Source organism: Chanodichthys erythropterus, chromosome 11, assembly GCF_024489055.1.
Source record: "Chanodichthys erythropterus isolate Z2021 chromosome 11, ASM2448905v1, whole genome shotgun sequence".
NCBI lineage: Eukaryota > Metazoa > Chordata > Actinopteri > Cypriniformes > Xenocyprididae > Chanodichthys > Chanodichthys erythropterus.
In genome coordinates, this window is record NC_090231.1 from 52,004,801 (window position 1) to 52,025,388 (window position 20,588).

At 34.9% G+C, this 20,588-nt stretch overlaps 1 protein-coding gene across 1 annotated transcript in view; it reads left to right on the forward strand.

Annotated features, from left to right (window-relative positions):
* The window catches only part of LOC137030044 (adhesion G protein-coupled receptor A3), a 62,363-nt gene that overhangs the window by 23,757 nt on the left and 18,018 nt on the right, over window positions 1-20,588 (forward strand). The window contains exons 4-11 of the mRNA XM_067400005.1: window positions 8,963-9,034; window positions 11,974-12,045; window positions 12,367-12,527; window positions 13,196-13,409; window positions 13,691-13,855; window positions 14,673-14,874; window positions 14,985-15,134; window positions 17,628-17,789. Coding sequence (XP_067256106.1) covers window positions 8,963-9,034; window positions 11,974-12,045; window positions 12,367-12,527; window positions 13,196-13,409; window positions 13,691-13,855; window positions 14,673-14,874; window positions 14,985-15,134; window positions 17,628-17,789 — 1,198 coding nt within the window. The remainder of the gene's footprint in view (window positions 1-8,962; window positions 9,035-11,973; window positions 12,046-12,366; window positions 12,528-13,195; window positions 13,410-13,690; window positions 13,856-14,672; window positions 14,875-14,984; window positions 15,135-17,627; window positions 17,790-20,588) is intronic.

The window sequence follows — 20,588 nt, forward strand, 5'->3', positions numbered from 1 at the left end:
AACACAGAAATAACGATACTGTAGCTGGGTTTCCATTACAGATTTGAACAAAACTTCTGCAATATTTTGTAAATGTCGATAAAATATTTCCATTAACCGATGTTATGCGACTAAAGTGTTTTTTTTTTTGTTTTTTTTCTCTCTTGCGAGAAGTCATTCCCAAAATCATGGCAATGGATGTTAGGTTGGTTTTAGCATATCGCAGCCACTGCACTAGCCTTTATTTTTAATCGAAGAAAATGTAGGCGTATTATCCAAGTATTAATGGCAAGGAAAGCCCCTTTTACTTGGAGAGTGGCCACGGATGTGGTGTTTTGTGTGTTTTTCCCTCCTATCAGCTTCGATGTCTTGATAAATTGTGGCATTTCTTTGTTGTTTAGAATCCAGTATTCCCGTAATTATTTAGTCTTTTATGAGTTTAATAAAGAACTGTCTCGTCTTCTGTCCAAACATACCATGCCATCTTTAAAAAATGATTTAATTTTACGTACGCCAGGTGACCTGTAAATGCGAGAAAACTGTTTCCATGCAGTTTTGCGAAATATTCCTTTTTCGATTTGCCTGAAAAACCACCTCATGTGAGTGTAAAATCTTTTTTGCGATATATATGAAAGTTTTTGCGAAATTGACTTTATTTATTTTCAATTCGCAATTTAAATTTGTGCAATTTAAGAGTAATGAGAATGCAGCTTTTGTGACTGTTTGTGAAGCTGTTTCATACATGACAATTGCTCTCTCTGGTTTAGCGGCAGCACTGACACAGATTTGAATGCTCCCTTGTGATTTTGTCAAAGCGAATTGTTTTCATTTAGGAATGAGATCGCTTTGGTGTTTGAATCGAGATCACAATCTTTTGACAATTAATTGTTCAGCTCTTGAATCATGCAGTTATTCTATTTTGAAATGTGTGTTCCGTGTTGGAATATCTGTTTGTATAAAATAATAAACTCTATTTTGAATTTGGACTGCAGTACCCATTTCAACCACTAGCAGTCAATATTACTTACTGCGACTTTAAAGGGATAGTTCACCCAAAAATGAAAATTCTGTCAACATTTACTCACCCTCATGCCATTCCCCATTGTATATGATTTTCTTCAGATAAACAAACACAAAGAAAATATGAAAATAATCAATCTCTTTGAGTCCATATAATTCCATTGAATGGGCGCCACTTGGTTAACGCTTGAAAAACCACACACAGCAATTGAGACGGTAATCCATACAACCCCAGTGAATTAATCAGTGTGTTGCCACAGATTATTTTCTTAAAAATCTTAGTTTCTGTTTCTCTGAAGAAAGTAAGACTTAAATATCAGGGATGCCGTGAGGGTGAGTAAATGATAAGAAAATTCATTTTTGGGTGAAAACTATTCCTTTTAACTGAAATAATAAAATATATATTAAAAAATAAAGCATTTTTTAAGTACTTTTTTCCAGCTAGTTGCCAAGGTAACATTTCTCAATTTTATTTAGTTTAACTTCATGCACAAAAATAACTAAAACTAAAAACATATAGGCATCTTTAAAAAATAAAATAAAATTAATAAAAATAATTTAAAAAAACAAGATAACTAAAACTTGAACTAAAATTGAAATGAAACAGAAAATATAAAAATAAATTCAGAATATAAATAAAAACTACAATAGTATGTCAGTGATACTAAAATAACACTGGTTGACACCTCTAGCGGAAATGCTCTGATTCAAGTAAAAACGCTTTCACTGTTGGGCGTGTGCAACCACGGAAATAAGACTTCATCTTTCTGCAGTTCTTCACTCCAGATGGACGATGTCCAGACAGCACTCTGCACAGCATGACTGATGCTATCTACTTTAACATGCCAGAGTGTGTGTGTGTGTGTGTGTGTGTGTGAGAGAGCGAGAGAGAGAGCACAAACTATTGAGAGCAAGAGACTTGGAGAAAGAAAGGAGAGTTTGTTCCTTGTTTTGTGCAGAGTGAAGTATGTATATGTGGTAAGTGTTCGGCTATATACGTTCTCTAGACACGCACTGTGAGCGTTCGCGTGTATGGCATGGCTGTGTAATATGACTCACTCCTTGCCAATATAAACTGCTCTTTGGCTTGTTAAATGGAGAAGCATGCAGCTCCCCTGAAAAAGATTTGCTGTCGTCCGAACTTTTGAGAGAGTGCACAAGATGAATTTTCAGTTTTATAACCCTAGTTTCTTTGCCAACTCCATAGAAGAAAATGTCAAAGTCTCCTGAACTTTAAAAAGAAATGGCTGATGCTAATTAGAAAAAAACGCATTCAGTAAGATATTATCATCTCACAATATTAAATTCTTAAGCTAATAATTAATGTATTATCTTTTATGTGATCATGATTGAACATTATTCATATTTTATTAAACTATGAAATTATATTCATAACTGCAACAAAATTACAGATTTAATCTTTAAAATTAATATGTAATACTATCTATTATATTTGATAAACATTATATTATTTTATTATATTATGTATATAATAAATAATATACAGTCTAGTTCTATGCCATTATAAAGCGTAGATGCATCAGGATATTTATTAAATTAACTCAGATTGTGTAGGGTGGCTTGAGGGTGAGTAAAGCTTGGGGTAATTTTCATCTGAAAGTGAACTCATCCTTTAAAGTTAGTCTTCATCTGTCAGTTCCTGTTGTAGTATCTAATTGTTTGACATCTTGATTTCCTTCATGTTGTATGGATGGAAATAATGCATTTTGTCCATAGAGGAGGACGTGTTTTGCTGACAAATAAACATGAATTTCTATGTCCAAGTAACATGGACAACGAGTAAACAGTTAATTTATTTACATACAGTATATGAGCGACTAGGCATGTGATGGTATTACATTTTCATGTTCCGATAATTGCTGAATCTTTTATCATGGTATACAGTATTATCACAATATTGAAATACATTGCAAAAAAAAAAAAGTTGTCATGCTATAACTGGTTTAGTAACTTTTTCTAGTAACAATTGAAAGAACTGAACATTTAAATACAATAAAGCAATACACAAAAAAATTTATAAAGTAAACAAATCTTTCAAACAGATTAAACTGTGAAAGAATTATGAAGAACATTAGATTTTTACAGTAAGGTCTCATTAGTTAATTTTAAGTAATACATTAACTAACATTAACAAGGAGCAATAGTTACATTCATACTAGGAGGTTGTTGATTGCTCGACTCTGATTGGTTGATCAACATTCTAAGGTGTGCAATTATTTTCAGGGAAATGCACAGCTAAAGTAGTTCTAGGCAGTTCCATATCATTTCGCCAAATGATTTCGATTTCAATAGGTCCTACAGCCTACAACTGCAAAAAGAAACAAAACCCACGACAACCCCAACCAAGCAATATAGGAAACAATAGGATGAAAATGACAAATTAGTGTCATGGTTTTTGCCACAAAATATGTTTTATTGAGTCCTGAAAGTGCTTACACTCTCTCTCTCTCTCTCTCTCTCTCTCTTTCAAACATACACACGTACTATATAATATTAGTACAGACACACTTGCACAGAAACGTTTTGTCAGCATTTCGCGTCGCCGCATTACCACCTTGGGTGTGCATTATTTTCTAAGAATTCAATGGCTGGAATTGCACTAGTAAGGAATAAAAGCAAATGATTACTAGAAGTTCATCCACCAGGAAAAAGGACCACTATCCATCTCAAAAGAATACTTTTAGACAACTTTTACACAACAAATCATGTTTTAGACAATATATATTAACCGTTCATGCTTTATGCCTTATATTTCTGCTGTTAAACCCTCTGGTAAGAAAATCCGGTAACACTTTACAATAAGGTTCATTAGTTAAACATTAGTTAGTGTATTAACTAACATGAACTTACCATGAGCAATACATTTGTTTCTGTATTTACTAATCTTTGTTAACATAAGTTAATGAAAATACATTGTTCATTGTTTGCTCATGTGAGTTCACATTGCATTAACTAATGTTAACAAGATTTTAATAGTAAATGTTGAAATTAACGTTAACAAAGAAGTGCAGTTCATTATTAGTTTAACTTATGTAGTTAACTAATGTTAACTAATGAACCTTAAAGTGTTACCGATAATCCCTTTGATTGATCCACAGTGAAATACATGATCATGCATGTTTTATATTATGGTAACAAGTTAAACCACTTGCTATTAAATGCAAATTTCAAACCATTTATGCTGTTTGCTTCACAAAGATTTGACTTTGTTGGATTCATACTAAGATTTATGCCTAATTTTTCTATTATTGTCATTGTTCAATGTTATCTGTGCATTGAAGTGTATATTGATGTGCTTTTGCATGTTGAAAGGAAGCTTGTGATAAATCAAAGTGCTATATTTGTTATGTCTCATACTTGTATGTCTGAAAAATGTGGCTTGACATTAAAGTGAGCGATTAGATGGGGTTTAGAGACTTTTGCCAAAAACATGTTGTGTCATGTACGAAGACTGGAACGACTGCTAGATTGACAGTAATGGTTATGTTTTGTCTGGGATGTAATGGTAGTTTGGCTGTCAATATTGTATAAATATAGGCAGGATGAGGTCATTTCCTAATTGGTGTTTGGTGAAGTGTATATTTTGTTTTTAGAAGGAATGTTTTGCTGTATGAATGCTCTTTCACTCCATCAAGACCAGTGTTGTAATTGTAAACTAAAACTATTAAAAATTGTTTTCATTATGTGAAATAAGTCTGAAAAAAAATAAAATGAATAGATGATTTAAAAAATAAAGAAATGTTGCCTGAATTAAATATAAATTAAAGATGAATGGAAATATTAAAAAACAATAAAAATGACACGCATATAAATGACTAAAAATGTAACTAAAATTGAGATTAAAACTGAGCATAAAAATACAAGATAATTCAAAATATCACATACTGTACACTGCAAACCCAAATAAGTTTGCAAAACTCAAATTTGAGGCAGTTGGTTATAATATTTTAAGTTGTTTAAGAAATTCAAATTAAACAAGCAGAACTGGCAGATTTTTTTTTTATAATTATTTTGTACTCAAACATTTTAATTTTTTCTTGAATTTAAATATGAGTAAACTAATTCATACATTTAACTTAAAATTATTATGCAATTTGAACGTAAACATTTTTATTAGTAGAAGCTTGGCAAGCTATAACTAACTAATACAGAAAATGCTAATTTACTAAGTTGCTAACATGTTAAGGCCCGTACACACCGGGACGAATATCGCACACGTTTATCGTCAGCGTTTTTTGTGTTCACACCGGGTGTGTCTCATACGTTCTGAAAAGTGAAGCCACGGGCTCTTTGATCGCCCCCTGGAGGCTGGATGCAGTACAGGTCATAAACCCCACCCTCTCAATGCAGTCGAATGAGACTTCAGTGAAAACTTAAAAATAAATTCTGCTTCAAATAAAACTTTCTGAAAGATGGTTTTGGTCATTTAAGGTAGTTGTTATCACACTGATATATATTCAATTGTTCGTTTTTGTGATGATTTAGATTTTAGCTAGCAATTTGATGCTATAAAAACGGGGCGTGTCGTCATGATTCGAACTTGATTGACAGCTCAGCTTGTCTGAGGACTGTCGGAGCTTCGAGGGGAGATTGAAGATGTATTAACTAACTGTTAATTTTCGATTTCTTTGTTATTTAACACCAACAAAATGAGTTGTTCAGCAGTAAACTGTACTAACCGACCTACAGGATCTGACGGATCACTGAACCTTTTTCTGTAACATTAAATATGGGTGTTATAAGCTAATTAATAAATGTTATTAGTTAAGATAACACACCTAATGTTAACAATGTCGGGAAAAAGCAGGTGATCGTTATCTGGCAGTTACTTATTATTTTTATGGGTATAAAATAATAATTAGCAGGACAAAACTAATGATAGCTTACTCTAATTACAGCAATCGATCTCCTGTAACATTAGTTGAACTTGATTTAAATGGCAGGACCGTTTCTGACGATTTAGAGTTGTTTCTAGTGGCATATTATATTGATTTTATCTACTGAATTTGCTGTTTTAAAAGTATTATTGCTCTAGAAATAGAATAGCCTATTATTTTATAGGTAGAATTTTAAATTGTATATAATTTTTATAGTCTATTTAAAATACATGAATGATGACGCAGTCGTCTGGGCGGAAGTTTGATATCGCGACTCCGCCTCCGGCTCAACTGACGATTCCTTCTGCGCATGCCCAGGCTCCAAACTTTTTTTTTTTTGACGTATTGCGTAACATGTCAGCGCCCATTCGGTCGGCCATTTTGGCTTCAGTTCATTACAATGGAAGGAAGCGACGTCGCGTCGTCCATCTTTTTTTACAGTCTATGGTTCACACCCAAGCGATTTTCACCGGCGATGCGCCGAGTGAAAGTGCAAGTTCACTCCCTGACAGTATGTGGCGCTTGTGCTTAACGATAGTACAAATAAACATATGATATTAATAAAGTTAAAGAAGATTAAAAAAATGCATATAAAATGGCATACATACACTATTTATATATATATATATATATATATATATATATATATATATATATATATATATATATATATTTTAGTGCAAGTGAACGGTAGTGTAAATAAACATATTTATGAAACACATTCTCAACTATATTTCTTGAATGTAAAAGGGGGAAAAAAAGTAAAAATACAGAAATACAGGTGGCAGAGCACCCATAGTGTGCGTCTCATTCAGCTCTGTACTTCACTAGTCAGGGCACTGATCAGGGAGTCAGCCACATTCATTTACATGGTATACTGATACATGACCTAGGAAGCTAGGGAGCTGTTTGAGACGCAGGGATAGTTTGTAGGGGTCTTCCTCGTCTACTTACTTTCTCTTCGTCGTCTTGTGTGCTCGGCAAGACCGTTTTGTGCATGAGCGCCACCAAGTCGTGTTTTACTGTAACTTCAGCAGCTCCGGGCACGTGAACAAAAGCGCAAATCTTATTGGTCGGCCAGTTTTTAACGTGGCGCGTCAAAACAAAAAAAAAAAAAACTAACCCGAGGCGTTTTTAAAAAAATATGCTTTTACGCCTCGCGTTTCTCGCTTCGGTGTGCACACTCACATTGGTGCCCGTTGTTTAGTCACGAGCCGTTAAACGTCGGCGAAAATCGCGCGCGATATTCGTCCCCGTGTGAACAGGCCTTTAGCAATAGCATGGTATAGTACTTGCAGAATGAGTACAGCAATATAAAACATGTAACAACATACTTGCTCTCAAACTAAGTCACATGCACAACAACCATGATGGTAACTTTCCAAAAACCCATATTAACAGAAACTCTTCTAAAGTAGCATAACAAAACATTAATCACTAAATCACTAAATCTCCCACTTAATATCGATCTTGCACAAAAAAAAAAAAAAAAAACCTTTTATATAACACTTAATTTTAGCATTTACTCGCCCTTTCAAGTGCCATGGGCAAAGCATGATTGGAAACATAAATCCCAGCCCAGTTTCATTTAAACTTAAAGGTGCCATCAAATGAAAAATTGATTTTACCTTGGCATAGATGAATAACAAGAGTTCAGTACATGGAAATGACATACAGGGAGTCTCAAACACCATTGTTTCCTCCTCCATGTGTAAATCTCATTTGTTTAAAAGACCTCCGAAAAACAGGCGAATCTCAACATAACACCGACTGTTACGTAACAGTCGGGATCATTAATATGCACGCCACCAATATTTGCATATGCCAGCCCATGTTCCCAACATTATGAAAGTCATTAGACAAGGGCAGCCAGTATTAATGTCTGGATCTGTGCACAGCTGAATCATAAGACTAGGTAAGCAAGCTAGGACAAGAGCGAAAAATGGCAGATGGAGCAATAATAACTGACATGATCCATGATATCATGATATTTTTAGTGATATTTGTAAATTAGCAACAAATGCTAACGAAACATTTAGAAAGACAATGTACTGTTAAATGTGGTTAAAGTTACCATTGTTTCTTACTGTATTCACAGAGACAAGAGAGCCATTGCTATTTTCATTATTAAACACTTGCAGTCTGTATAATTCATAAACACAACTTCATTCTTTATAAATCTCTCCAACAGTGTGTAATGTTAACTTTAGCCCGTTAGCCACGGAGCATAGCCTCAAACTCATTCAGAATGAAATGTAAACATCCAAATAAATACTATACTCACCGGAATCGATGCATGCATGCAGCATGAATGACGAACACTTTGTAAAGATCCATTTTGAGGGTTATATTAGCTGTGTGAACTTTGTTTATTCTGGTTAAGGCAGTGGAGAGCTCGGGGGCGGGGGAGTGCGAGATTTAAAGGGGCCGTGCACTGAATCGGTGCATATATAATTATGGCTCAAAATAGGCAGTTAAAAAAATTAATTAAAAAAAATCTATGGGGTATTTTGAGCTGAAACTTCAGACACATTCAGGGGACACCTTAGACTTATATTCCATCTTGTTAAAACTGGTTCTAGGGCACCTTTAAGTTCATCTAAATCAAAAGAAATGTGTTCATAAAACTTAAAGCTATGAAACAGTTCAGTTTATATCAGTGCTGTGAACTTGAAAGAAAAAGAAAGTGCTAAATACTCAAAGATAATTTGACTGAACTAATTTAAGTTTTTCCTACTCAATCCAATTAATTTTTTTGAGCGTTAGGGTTTACAGTGTAATGATATATAATATTATGGTATATAATGATGCTGTAATATATCAAACTAAGTACTAAAATAACACTGATCAAGACCTTACAGCTCAACAGCTAACATAGGTGTAAAGGCTGTATTCAGAGTATAAAAATACTTGAAGATTTTGCAAATTGTATGTGGTTGTATGTATTTGATGTTTCAGTTAACATGATGTTGTAAAATGTTTTATGTTTTGACAAACCTAGCTAAGAAATGATAGTGCCTGTATGAGTTAACACTCAACACTTTCTTATCTTTTGTACCTTGCAGAGACTTGTCCAAAAACCTGATCGGCTGCCTCCATGTGGACGTGTTTAAAGGTCTCACAAACCTTGTTAAACTGTAAGTCCTGTTTTGTTACTACTATGAACCTAAAGAAATGGAGAATTCTTTGAAATACCTGTTTTTCAACATAATTAAATTTCATAGAAATATGGGTTATTTATTGTATTATACAGCAACTACAACAAAAAGTCACATGCTTTCAGTGTAAAATGAATCTGTCAATGCACATTTCATCACATAATGCAAATGTAACGTATTTATCCTCTTAACTCTCCGTCCATCTATCCATTTGTCTGTTTATCTGCAGATATTCTTATTAGATTGTGATGATGAGAACGCAAACGTCATTGGTGGTGTTTGGCTTAGATTCATTAGCCTAATTACCCTTCACAGAATTCTGAAACTCATAACAGATGTTGTTAGATGAGAGTGTTAACGTTGACTTCCCATGGGTGTAGCGACAGCTGCAGGTGTAATAGTGAGCATCATCTTCACCAGGGTGAAGGTGAAGATTATAACTGATCCAGTCGTTTCAAGACAGCAGTTGAAGCACTGAACAGATTTCATCCCAAACAGATGTGATGTCAAGGGTATATGGAAAAAAACTGAAAACAAACTGTTTGTAATTAGGCTTTTTAGTTTAATATGGTAATGGATCCCACTTAAATGGGACTAGTGTTATAATCCTCAAGTTTATGTTTTTGGGTTTTCTTTGATTTTTATTGGTTTATTTATCAGCATTATTCAAGATACCTAAAGATGCAGCAAGCGATTATTGAGAAGCGCTGTTGAAGGTGGATCAGACTGAGCATCACAACACACTTGTAGCCAATCAGCAGTAGGGGGCGTGTCCACTCATGGTGGGGGAGAGAGAGTGAGCAAGAGGGAGATTTGAAGCAAAACTTTAGAAAGAGAGATGGCTGTGAGACATTACAAAAGAGAAAAACTCAGAAGAATATCACCAGAAAAAGAAGAGTTATGATCTTTAATGAGCTTTAGGACCCGTGTTAATATTAGAAAAGCTTTCCAACACTGGAGAGACCAAAGCGGGAAGGCCTGAAAATGGGAGCAGAGGTTGCGTTGTTTCTGCTCCATATGCGAGTATAGGCCTGTTCACACCAAGAACAATAACTATAAAGATAATTATATTTTCGTCCACACTAACAAATGATAATGGTCTGTTTATTCTAAGCTCACGCGCTGCGGTTTCAAAGTGTGCACAACATGTTTTTGTTGCATTTACATGTTTTTAACCAGCATGCTATGTTTCAAGTGAATAGCTAGTGTAATCGATTGAAGTTAATGAAACAGTGAATTTAACCGACGAAGTCAATATAGTGGAATAAAAATAAATAAATAAATAAAATAAAAAATAGTCTTTTTCACTGCAACTTCAAAGGAAACAAGACAATGTTGTCGAAACTAGAGCTGGATACCTGAGGTAATTTTATGTTACACTGTTTGCTAGCCTGGTATAATGATCTCATCATTAATACTTCTCACCATTTATTCTGAGGGTATAAAATTGTATATATATGTGTTTATATTTATTTATTTATTTTATTTATTTTTTATTTTTTCTCTCCATAAATCCATTTTCTTTAAAGTATCATTGAAAAGAGGGTTTGGCTTGTCAAACAGTGGTGGCTTTTTCTGGACCTCTGCAATTATCTTCTCCACAATGACGTCTGCCATTTTAAATGCACAAGCCCTTAAATTAGAATGGATTCTGATTGGCTGTCAGTGTTTTATCATTCAGCAGCTGGAAAAAAAATCGTTCTGAAAGTGATCCCAATGATATCGTTTCTCAATATTGTTATCATTATAGCTGTAGTGTGTGCACTGCTATTGTTTTATATTTAGAAAAAAATTTAGAGCTTTATCTTTATAGTTATCATTTTTGTTGTGTGCAGGCCTTAACATAGGTTTTGCTATTTTGCAAAACCAAGATATGCTGGTGTTGTAAAATTAGCTATAGTAACAGGGCAGTTTTGAGTGTCATTGTTTGTATGGAGCTGCTGTTCTGCTGGAGACCATCAACAAACTTTTGCTTGTATACTCTTGTGTACTGTGTGTTCTTTTTTTTGTTCTTCCTTGTTTTCCATTTGCCATCTTCGCTTTATTTTCGCAAAGCATTATTTTGCTTCACTTCAGCTGTGATAAAGAGACATCCACTGCATTGCGTGTTCCTGCATTTTGGGAGCGGAGCAATGAAGGGAGGGGTGTGTTTGTTTGGGTTGATTTCAAATATCAGCAGTGTTTCTCCGAAATCACTTACTGCACCTTTTAAAGGATTAGTTCACTTTCAAATAAAATTTTCCTGATAATTTACTCACCCCCATGTCATCCAAGATGTTCATGTCTTTCTTCAGTCGAAAAGAAATTAAGGTTTTTGATGAAAACATTCCAGGATTATTCTCCTTATAGTGGACTTCACTGGTCTCCAAACGGTTGAAGGTCAAAATTACAGTTTCAGTGTCAACTTACGGAAAGAAACTTGGCGCCAAATTTGTTTTTTTCCATAAGTAGAATAGGGAAGGTGTAGGACATACAGCGTAAGTTTTTTTTTTTTAAGAATAAGAAATTTGTGTTTATAAAGCATATACAGTTGTATTTTTTTTCTAAAATGAAAGATCGTTTCACTAGATAAGACTCTTCTTCCTCATCTGGTATCATTTAAAGCCCTTTGAAGCTGCAATGATACTGTAATTTTGACCTTCAACCGTTTGGTACCCATTGAAGTCCACTATAAGGAGAATAATCCTGGAACGTTTTCATCAAAAACCTTAATTTCTTTTCGACTGAAGAAAGAAAGTCATGAACATGTTGGATGAAATGGGGGTGAGTAAATTATCAGGAAAATTTTATTTGAAAGTGAACTAATCCTTTAAGGGCAATTTACACTATATAAAACAAAAAAGATGACTTATGATGTTAACATCAATTTCCATTTAGGATTGTATATTTTGCTCATCATAACCCTGTTTTTGTTGTAGTAACCTTTCGGAGAACAAGTTTTCTTCACTATCTCATGGGATCTTCGACAGCCTTGGCTCTCTGAAAGTACTGTAAGTGTTTTATTGTACTTTGCATCATTTGCACATTGTAAAATTGCAATGTGCAACACCTGAAATAAAATGCAGATTGCAGTTTATTAGTACTTGTCTTCTCAAGCTTCATACTCATTAACGTAAACAATTGAGATAAGCTCTCATAACACTTGGCATGTCTTCACACATTCAAAGTTTACACTCAGACCCTAGTCTAAATGTAATGCATCTGTTAATCCACGCTCTGTTGAAAGGAATGTTCTTATGATGTTATCAAAAAACGTTTGGCTCTGATGTAGTTTGTTCAATAATTTTTGAACATGCTGTATACATTTTTAGGGAGTTTGATAGCCCGTATCTTCTGTGTGACTGTAACCTGCAATGGTTGGTGGTCTGGATCAAAGAGAAGGCTGTAGTGGTGAAGGAAACTCGCTGCTCGTTCCCTCGCTCCCTACAGGGTCAGCTAATAACCTCGCTCAAGCCTGAAACGCTCACCTGTGGTAAGAATACACTCTCACAGACTTGTTTTCTGTCATGCTGGAGATTTTACACTGACTTCTGTTGTATTTATACTGAAGTAATGTTTTCTAAGCCTCACACAAATAATTTTTTTTTAAATATGTTTTCTTGTATATTTGTACATTTATTTCAATGTAATTCTTTTTATTAATAATGCTGTATTCTTTTTATTAAATATGTTGTATTTAAATAACATTCTGCAACAAGAAGTCGGATAAGAGTAAACAGACCTTAGCTTTTCATGACCTATTACATATTGCACATTAGGTGCCTTATCTGTATTTTAAGATAAAGCTGATAAAAAAAATAAATAAATAAAACACTTTTGCTAATAGTCTAATCAAATGTCCTAAATTGAGTTGTTGAAAAAACAAACAAACAAACTCAAAAACCAGCGATTTCCTGTTCTTTTACCAACACACTCTCCTAAACCAAAAGAAAAGTAATCCTGCTATAAAAGACCTTCAGCCTTGGTTTGGGCCTCCCATTTATGTTGATTTTGGACTTTCTAACCATAGCTTGTGCAAGAACTACAATAAAACTGCTCTCAGGTCACTCATTAATGTCAACTTTTGCAAAAAGCAGTTATCCGTGGCTGACCACAGTGTTCTTTTTTTCTCTCTTTGTTTTTTTGCGTTCTCTATTTTAGACGCTCCTCTAGAGCTTCCCTCCTTCCAGATGACTCCATCTCAACATCAGATCGTCTTCCAGGGCGACAGCTTGCCATTTCAGTGCATGGCCTCTTTCGTGGATGAGGACATGCAAGTTCTGTGGTATCAGGATGGGAAGATGGTGGAACCTGATGCCACTCAGGGCATCTACATAGAGAAAAGCATGGTGCAGAATTGCTCTTTAATAGCCAGGTAATAGAAACCAGCCATGAAGTAGACACCAAACCCAATACCGACTTCAAAATGCCATTTCTGCACACTAGATGTACATGAATCACACTATGAGCAATGTTTGCCTTGGAGCATGGCGATACATACACCTGAAATATAAACTAACACTTGATCTACTAACATTGTGCTGGAAACTGCTAGAACCTTATTGTAAAGTGTTACCATTTCAGTGGAATACTGAAATCTGTTATGCTAAACCCATTCTCCTGGAGCAACAAGTTTTTGTTTGATTTCTCACACAGCGCCTTGACCATTTCCAACATCCAGCCGGGATTCACTGGGAACTGGGAGTGTCGTGTGCGCACCAGTCGAGGAAACAACACTAGGACGGTCCACATTGTGGTTTTGGAGAGTTCTGCCAAGTACTGTATGCCAGATCGGGTGTCAAACAACAAGGGGGAGTATAGGTGAGTCTTGTGAACACTTCATCAGATGTACATTACTGGTAAAAAAGATTTTGAAAGAGGTTCCTTCTGCTCGCCAAGATTGCATTTTGTATATTCACGAATATTCTGAAATATTATTACAATTTAAAAGAAATTAGAATATATTTTAAAATGTAATTTATTCGTTTGATGCAACATTGAATTTTCAGCACAGTTACTGCAGTCTCCAGTGTCACATGACATTCAGAAATTATTTTAAAATGCTAATGTTATCAGTGTTGAAACTGCTTCAAAATTTTGTGGAAACTGATTTTCTTTTTTTCCCCCAGGATGCTTTGTGTAGAATAGTTTAAAAGAACATTTATTTATTGTCACATTTTGATGCGTTTAATGTAAAAAAAAAAAAAAAAAAAAAAAAAAAAATATTACTGACCCCAAACTTTGCATTGGTAAAGGTGTTGAATATAACAATGATGGCTCGCCATGTGTCATGGCTGTATTGAAAGCAGTATAAATTATTAGCTTAGATCTGTGGATCATTTCATTCATTGAATCACATGTGTATGACAGTATCAAAACAAATGTCCCTTATATTTTAGCTCTCCGCTGCACTCTAGTGGTTATAGATCTAAGTGAAACCACTATTAAGGTGCAAGCAAAAACCATCAGACTGTTTTGTATTTTTTTTTTTAAATGTTATTGCGCATTTTAACCACTTCAATCAAATGTATTCTCATTTAAGGCCATTCAATACTACAGACAAGTGATGTTCTTGGTACTTCCTTTCTTGCGCGTTACCCTGACCACACATTTAGCATGTGTTTTTTTCTGTATGCAGATGGCCTCGTACACTGGCTGGCATTACGGCATACTTGCCCTGTAAACGGCAGGTGACCGGAGCTGGCATTTATTCAGGCAGCTCAGCCGAAGAGCGACGTGCATGGAGGCGATGTGACCGGGGTGGACAGTGGGCAGATGACGACTACTCGCGCTGTGAATATATGAAAGACGTCACACGTGTGCTTTATATCATCAACCAGGTAGGTGACTGTAACTTTGCAATACAGTATTTTAATGCACCTTTTTAGTCAGATATATTTGATTCTTCTCTGCCTGTTCTCATTTTTTGCTTCCTTTTCTTGAATATCAGATGCCTCTGAATCTGACCAATGCAGTTCAGACAGCGCAGCAGCTGTTGGCTTACACTGCAGAGGCACCCAACTTCTCTGACAAGGTTGATGTGATCTTTGTAGCAGAGATGATTGAGAAGATTGGCAAGTTTGCAGAGAAGTATAAAGAGGTGAATCAAATAAAGTCGTCATATAGGGGAAAAACTGTTATTGTATTAATGTTAACAAACATTCATAACCGAATGTTATTTTTTCAGTGCAACCCAAAATATTATTATTATTTTTATTATTATTATTATTATTTTTTTAACCTTTAGAATGTGCATGTGTTTTTGTTGAGTGTCATATTTGATACATCATGCTTTCATGGTTCATATAGTACAATGTTGTGAGAATATGGAGCTCATACTTGAGGAGGAACACCTCAGTTTTATTCAGACACAAACTGAGCAAAAATATGCAATTTAGTGCAGTTGCTGATATTTATATGGCCAGAAAATAAAATTCGGATAGCTTGTAATGCAGGTCAGTGAGATCTTTATAACAGTATAGCAGATTTCTTGCATAAAATGCATATAAATATCACCATATCATCTTAAGATTATATTCAAATGCTTAGTTTTATGATCAAAGCTCTGTAATTTGTATTGTGGGTGGCAAAAAATAAAATGCAGTGCAATACAATGATGATTGAGAGATGAACAAATAAATGTATCCTCAAAAGCCTGATGGATTATATTTGATAGTCACATTTTACCATGATTTTTCTAAAAATGGATAATCAAGCAAACCAAAGTTGCTTCAGTCCAGTAAGTGTTCATCTTGAAATATTACTAACAATATAAATATTATGTTTTCTTCATAAAAATCAGGAAAGATTTCACAGCAAAAAGACTCAAGACTCAAAAAGAATTTAAAGGGCTTAGAAATTTGACTCAGCAGGCTTTTATAGGGTTAAAATAAGACAAAACAACCATTAAAATGAGCTGAAAATCAAGTTATTCCTTATTTTATTGACCCTTATGGAAGCTTGTTTCCACCCCTGAATAAAAAATAAAAAAGTGAATTATCTCACAATTCTGACTTTTTTTCTCCCAATTGCTAGTTTACATCTCGCAATTCTCATTTTATTTATTTTTTCAGAATTGCGAGATATAAACTCAAAATTGCGAGTTATAAACTCAAAATTGCGAGTTATAAAGTCAGAATTGCGAGATATAAACTCATGCGATTTATGAAATCAGAATTGTGAGTTATAAAGTCAGAATTGTGAGATATAAAATCGCAATTCTGAGAAAAAAAGAGTCAGTCTTTTTTCCCCTCAGAATTGGACTTCATGGCCCGGTTTCACAGACAGGGCTTAGCCTTAGCCAGGATTAGGCCTCAGTTTAATTAGGGCATTTAAGTAGCTTTTATAAACTTTTACTAGGAAAAAAAAAAACATTACTGGTGTACATCTTGAGACAAAACAATGACACTGACATATTTTAAGATATCTTAGTACAAGTTGCTTTCAGTTAAAACAGCTCAAACATTAATTTTAGTCTAGGACTAGCTTAAGCCTTTTCTGTGAAACCGGGGGTTGAACTCGCAATTCCAAGTTTATATCTCACAATTCTAAGAAAAAAGATTGTGACTATATCACATAGTTATGACCTCATAACATGCAATTGTGACTTTATCACACAGTTCTGACTCTATAACTCACAATAACGTCTTTTTATCTCACAGTTCTGACTTTTTTTCCTCAGAATTGCATGATATAAAGTCGAAATTATGCTTTTTCTTTTTATTCCATGGCGGAAACAAGGTTCCATAATTTCTAGACCTGAAAAACTGTCATATATATTTGTTATCGTGTAGAAATTGACAAAAAAAAAAAATCTTTATATAGTAAATTACAAATAACTGGAAGAATCATGTGGCCTTTGAATATTGTTGTGGACAGTGGTTTATAACCATTAATTTAAAGCAGCGTCACTGTTCGCCACCTCCATTCCTCTCTGGAGAACAAAACAGGCTTTTGCAGTTGAATCTGTAAGGAGAGGAGCAGATAGGATCAGAATGGAGGGATTTGGACACTGGGCCACAGGAACGTAGAACCTATTTTTGAGGATCAGGTTGCACTTCACTCAGTGTTGAGGGGAAATGTTATCGTGTAACACCTGCGCAGGGATCTGTACCATCATTCAACATCTCACATATTGCAAGGACACGTTATTAAATTTTACTTGCCTTGCCATTTTGCCATGCTTGTGTAATTTTGCTTTGGAATTTAGTGGAACTCAGTCATATTGAGTTGACAAAGAGGAGGCTGTTTAGGGCTCCGGCATTGTTTTTTTTTGATAACATTTGCAGTGTGTTTCTCTAGTGTGGGAATGTTGGACGCATCCCAGTAATCACATTTGAGTTCTTTAAAGAAAGGATTCACTTATCAACATTTTTCTGGGTGTGATGTCAGGTTGTGTTAATTTCAGGAATGCAGGAATGCAGAAGTATTGCATCTGTGATGGGAGTGTAACAAAAATGTCCTTGTTTGTGTGTGTGTGTGTGTGTGTACATTGAATTAGTATGTAGTCTGATTGTGGGTGTAACGCACGCCAGAGGAATCAGCAGTGCTGTGGGTGTGCATGCATTGTCTCTAACTGCATTTCCTCTCTCAGCTGGGAGATGTGATGGTGGATATCTCCAGTAATCTGATGCTGGCTGATGAGCGAGTGTTATGGATGGCTCAGAGGGAGGCGCGAGCTTGCTCACGTATCGTCGAGTGCCTGCAGAGGATTGCCGTTCTCCGAATCAGTAATGGGGCTCTGGCCTATTCTACTGTGAGTACTGCCAAAATGATTTTAAATTTTACATTTTGAAAAAACAAAAAAATGAATCCCGCACACTATCAACTTGCAAAACAATAAGAAAGACACTTTATTAGCAACGTTTCGATCGTAAGATCTTCATCAGGCATAAACATTGTATTCAAACTCCATTGTATTTAAAACATCATGAATCACAAAGAATCATCAATATCCAATCAAGATCAGTGATTAAATAATCATTAACACCACATCACATTATTAACTCAACAATTATATAATAAAATGGAATATATATATATAATAAATATAAAGGAGTATTATTAATGATATCATATATCTAATGATCATATTTCATAACATCACATTAAACAATGCTTCATCATTCATACCCATAGGTGATAAAGTCTGAAGAGTAAAAATCCAGAACAATTCACGTCTCTGTAAGAGCAATTCAATATCGCCCCCTCTAGGTGGCACATTCACTTTTTCAATCCCACAGAAGCGTAAGGAAGAAACATCATGATTAAAAGATAAAAAATGGGCAGCGACTGGATAGTTAACATCTTTTCTTCTGATAGAACTTTTATGTTCACTGATTCTTTGTTTCAATTGACGTGAAGTTTTTCCCACATAGCCCAAACCACAAGGACACCGAATCAGATAAACAACGTGTGTAGACGTACAAGTGATAACAGAATGAATACCATATTTCTTCCCAGTTCTAGGATGACAAAAGAATGAGGTTTTTGTTGTATTGTTACACTGCGCACAATTACCACAGCGATAATTTCCATTTTGTAATGGACTAATTCATTTCTGAGAGGACCTAGCAATACCACTTTGAAAACGAGCGTGTACTACATGATCTTTCCGATTTTTTGCTCGTTTAAATACAATCAATGGAGGGTGTCGGAAAATTGTACTCAGTTCGGGATCAGAGGATAATAAATACCAATATTTTTTAAAAATGGAACGTATCAAGAATGACTTTGAAGAATAGGTCGTAATAAAAGTAAAGGAATGCTTTTTCACTTTTCTTGACCTCTTTTTTAATAAATCAGAACGAGTCTTTTGAAAAGTAGTACTGAATGCTTCGTCAATCCATTCAGAAGGATACCCTCTATCTAAAAATTTCTTTTTCATAATTTCCGATTTTTCAATAAAATCTGTATCTGAATGGCAAATTCTCCTCAATCTAAAAAACTGACTCTTGGGTAGACCCTTCTTCAAAGAAGTAGGATGGAAGCTGGTCGCAAGTAACAACGTGTTGCGATCAGTTTCTTTTGTAAACAGAGTTGTAATCAACTGACCTTCATTCTTTTGTACCCACATATCTAGAAAATGTACCCTAGGAAACCTCCACAGTAAATTTCAAATCGTCAACAAAATCATTTAAAATGGACACAAATTCACAAACCTCATCATAGTCTCCCAAAAAAATACAAAATATATCATCAATGTATCTATACCATTTGATAATACGTGGACAAAAAGGATTTTTTCCAAAATTAAATACATAATACTCAAAAAAAACCCATAAACAAGTTGGCATAATTAGGGGCAAAGATCGAACCCATTGCAGTACCGCTGATCTGAAGAAAAAAATCCTTATCAAAACTGAAATAATTATATTTCAAAACATATGAAGCCATCTCAACAAGAAACTCTGAAGGTGGTGTGGCATCACCTCGTGCAGCAAGGTAATATCTAAGGGCATTAAGCCCTCTCTCATGTGAGATGTTTGTGTATAGACTGGTTATATCCAAAGTTAATAATAAAGAATCATCCGGTAAATCATGTAAATCAGAAATCTTATTAACAAAGTCAGTAGAATCCCTAATATAAGACGGTAAAGACTGAACATATGGTTTAATAAAAAAGTCAACATATTGGGATAAAGGAGATAAAAGTGAGTTCGTCTGTGCCACAATTGGTCGGCCTGGAGGGTCAATTAAACGCTTATGGATCATAGGAAGAGTATAAAAAACAGGTCTAATCGGATGTTGGCAATATAAAAAGTTAAAATCCGTTTGGGATATCCAGCCTTGTGTTTTCGCATTCTCTAAAAAGGAAAAAACCTCAGATTGATAGTGGCTCGTAGGATCACTAGGCAGTTTCTTATAAAACCTAGAATTTTGTAACTGCGAGAGAATTTCGTGTTGGTATTTAATCTTATCTTGAACTACAATAGCTCCTCCTTTATCCGCTGGTTTTATAATAATATTCGGATCATTCATCAATTCTGTCAGAGCTTTTTTCTCATTCAAAGAAAGATTATAAGACTTTTCTTTACTAACGGAGCAGGTTCTCATAACATCTTGTTCAACCAACCGACAAAAAGTATGAATAGTATGGTTCGACACATGTGGGCAAAAAGTACTCTTAGGTCTAAAGGGTGTAAGTCTATTAGATGAATCAGACACAGATTTAGAAAAAAAATATCGTAATTTCATCTGTCTAAAACATTTGAATAAATCAACCTTCAGGCCAAAAGCATTAACACCACTCGTTGGAACAAATGACAGTCCTTTAGATAAAACCCCAATTTGGTCAATAGACAGTTCTTTTTCAGAGATATTAATTACCGTCTCTTTGAGAAGCTCCGAGTCCACGGTCGTAAGTTTCTTTGACGCCCTTGAGCCTCTTCGGCATTTTTTCTTCTCTCTGGTCTGCGTAGGGGAGCACGCCTGCCTAAAAAAAGATGTAGAACCTTGAGCACTTGAGTCACTGTCCATTGTGAATTCATTCTCCGTGGAATCACTAGGCCCGAAGTCGTAAGGGGAACCAGTCTCTCTCGAATGCTTACGAAAG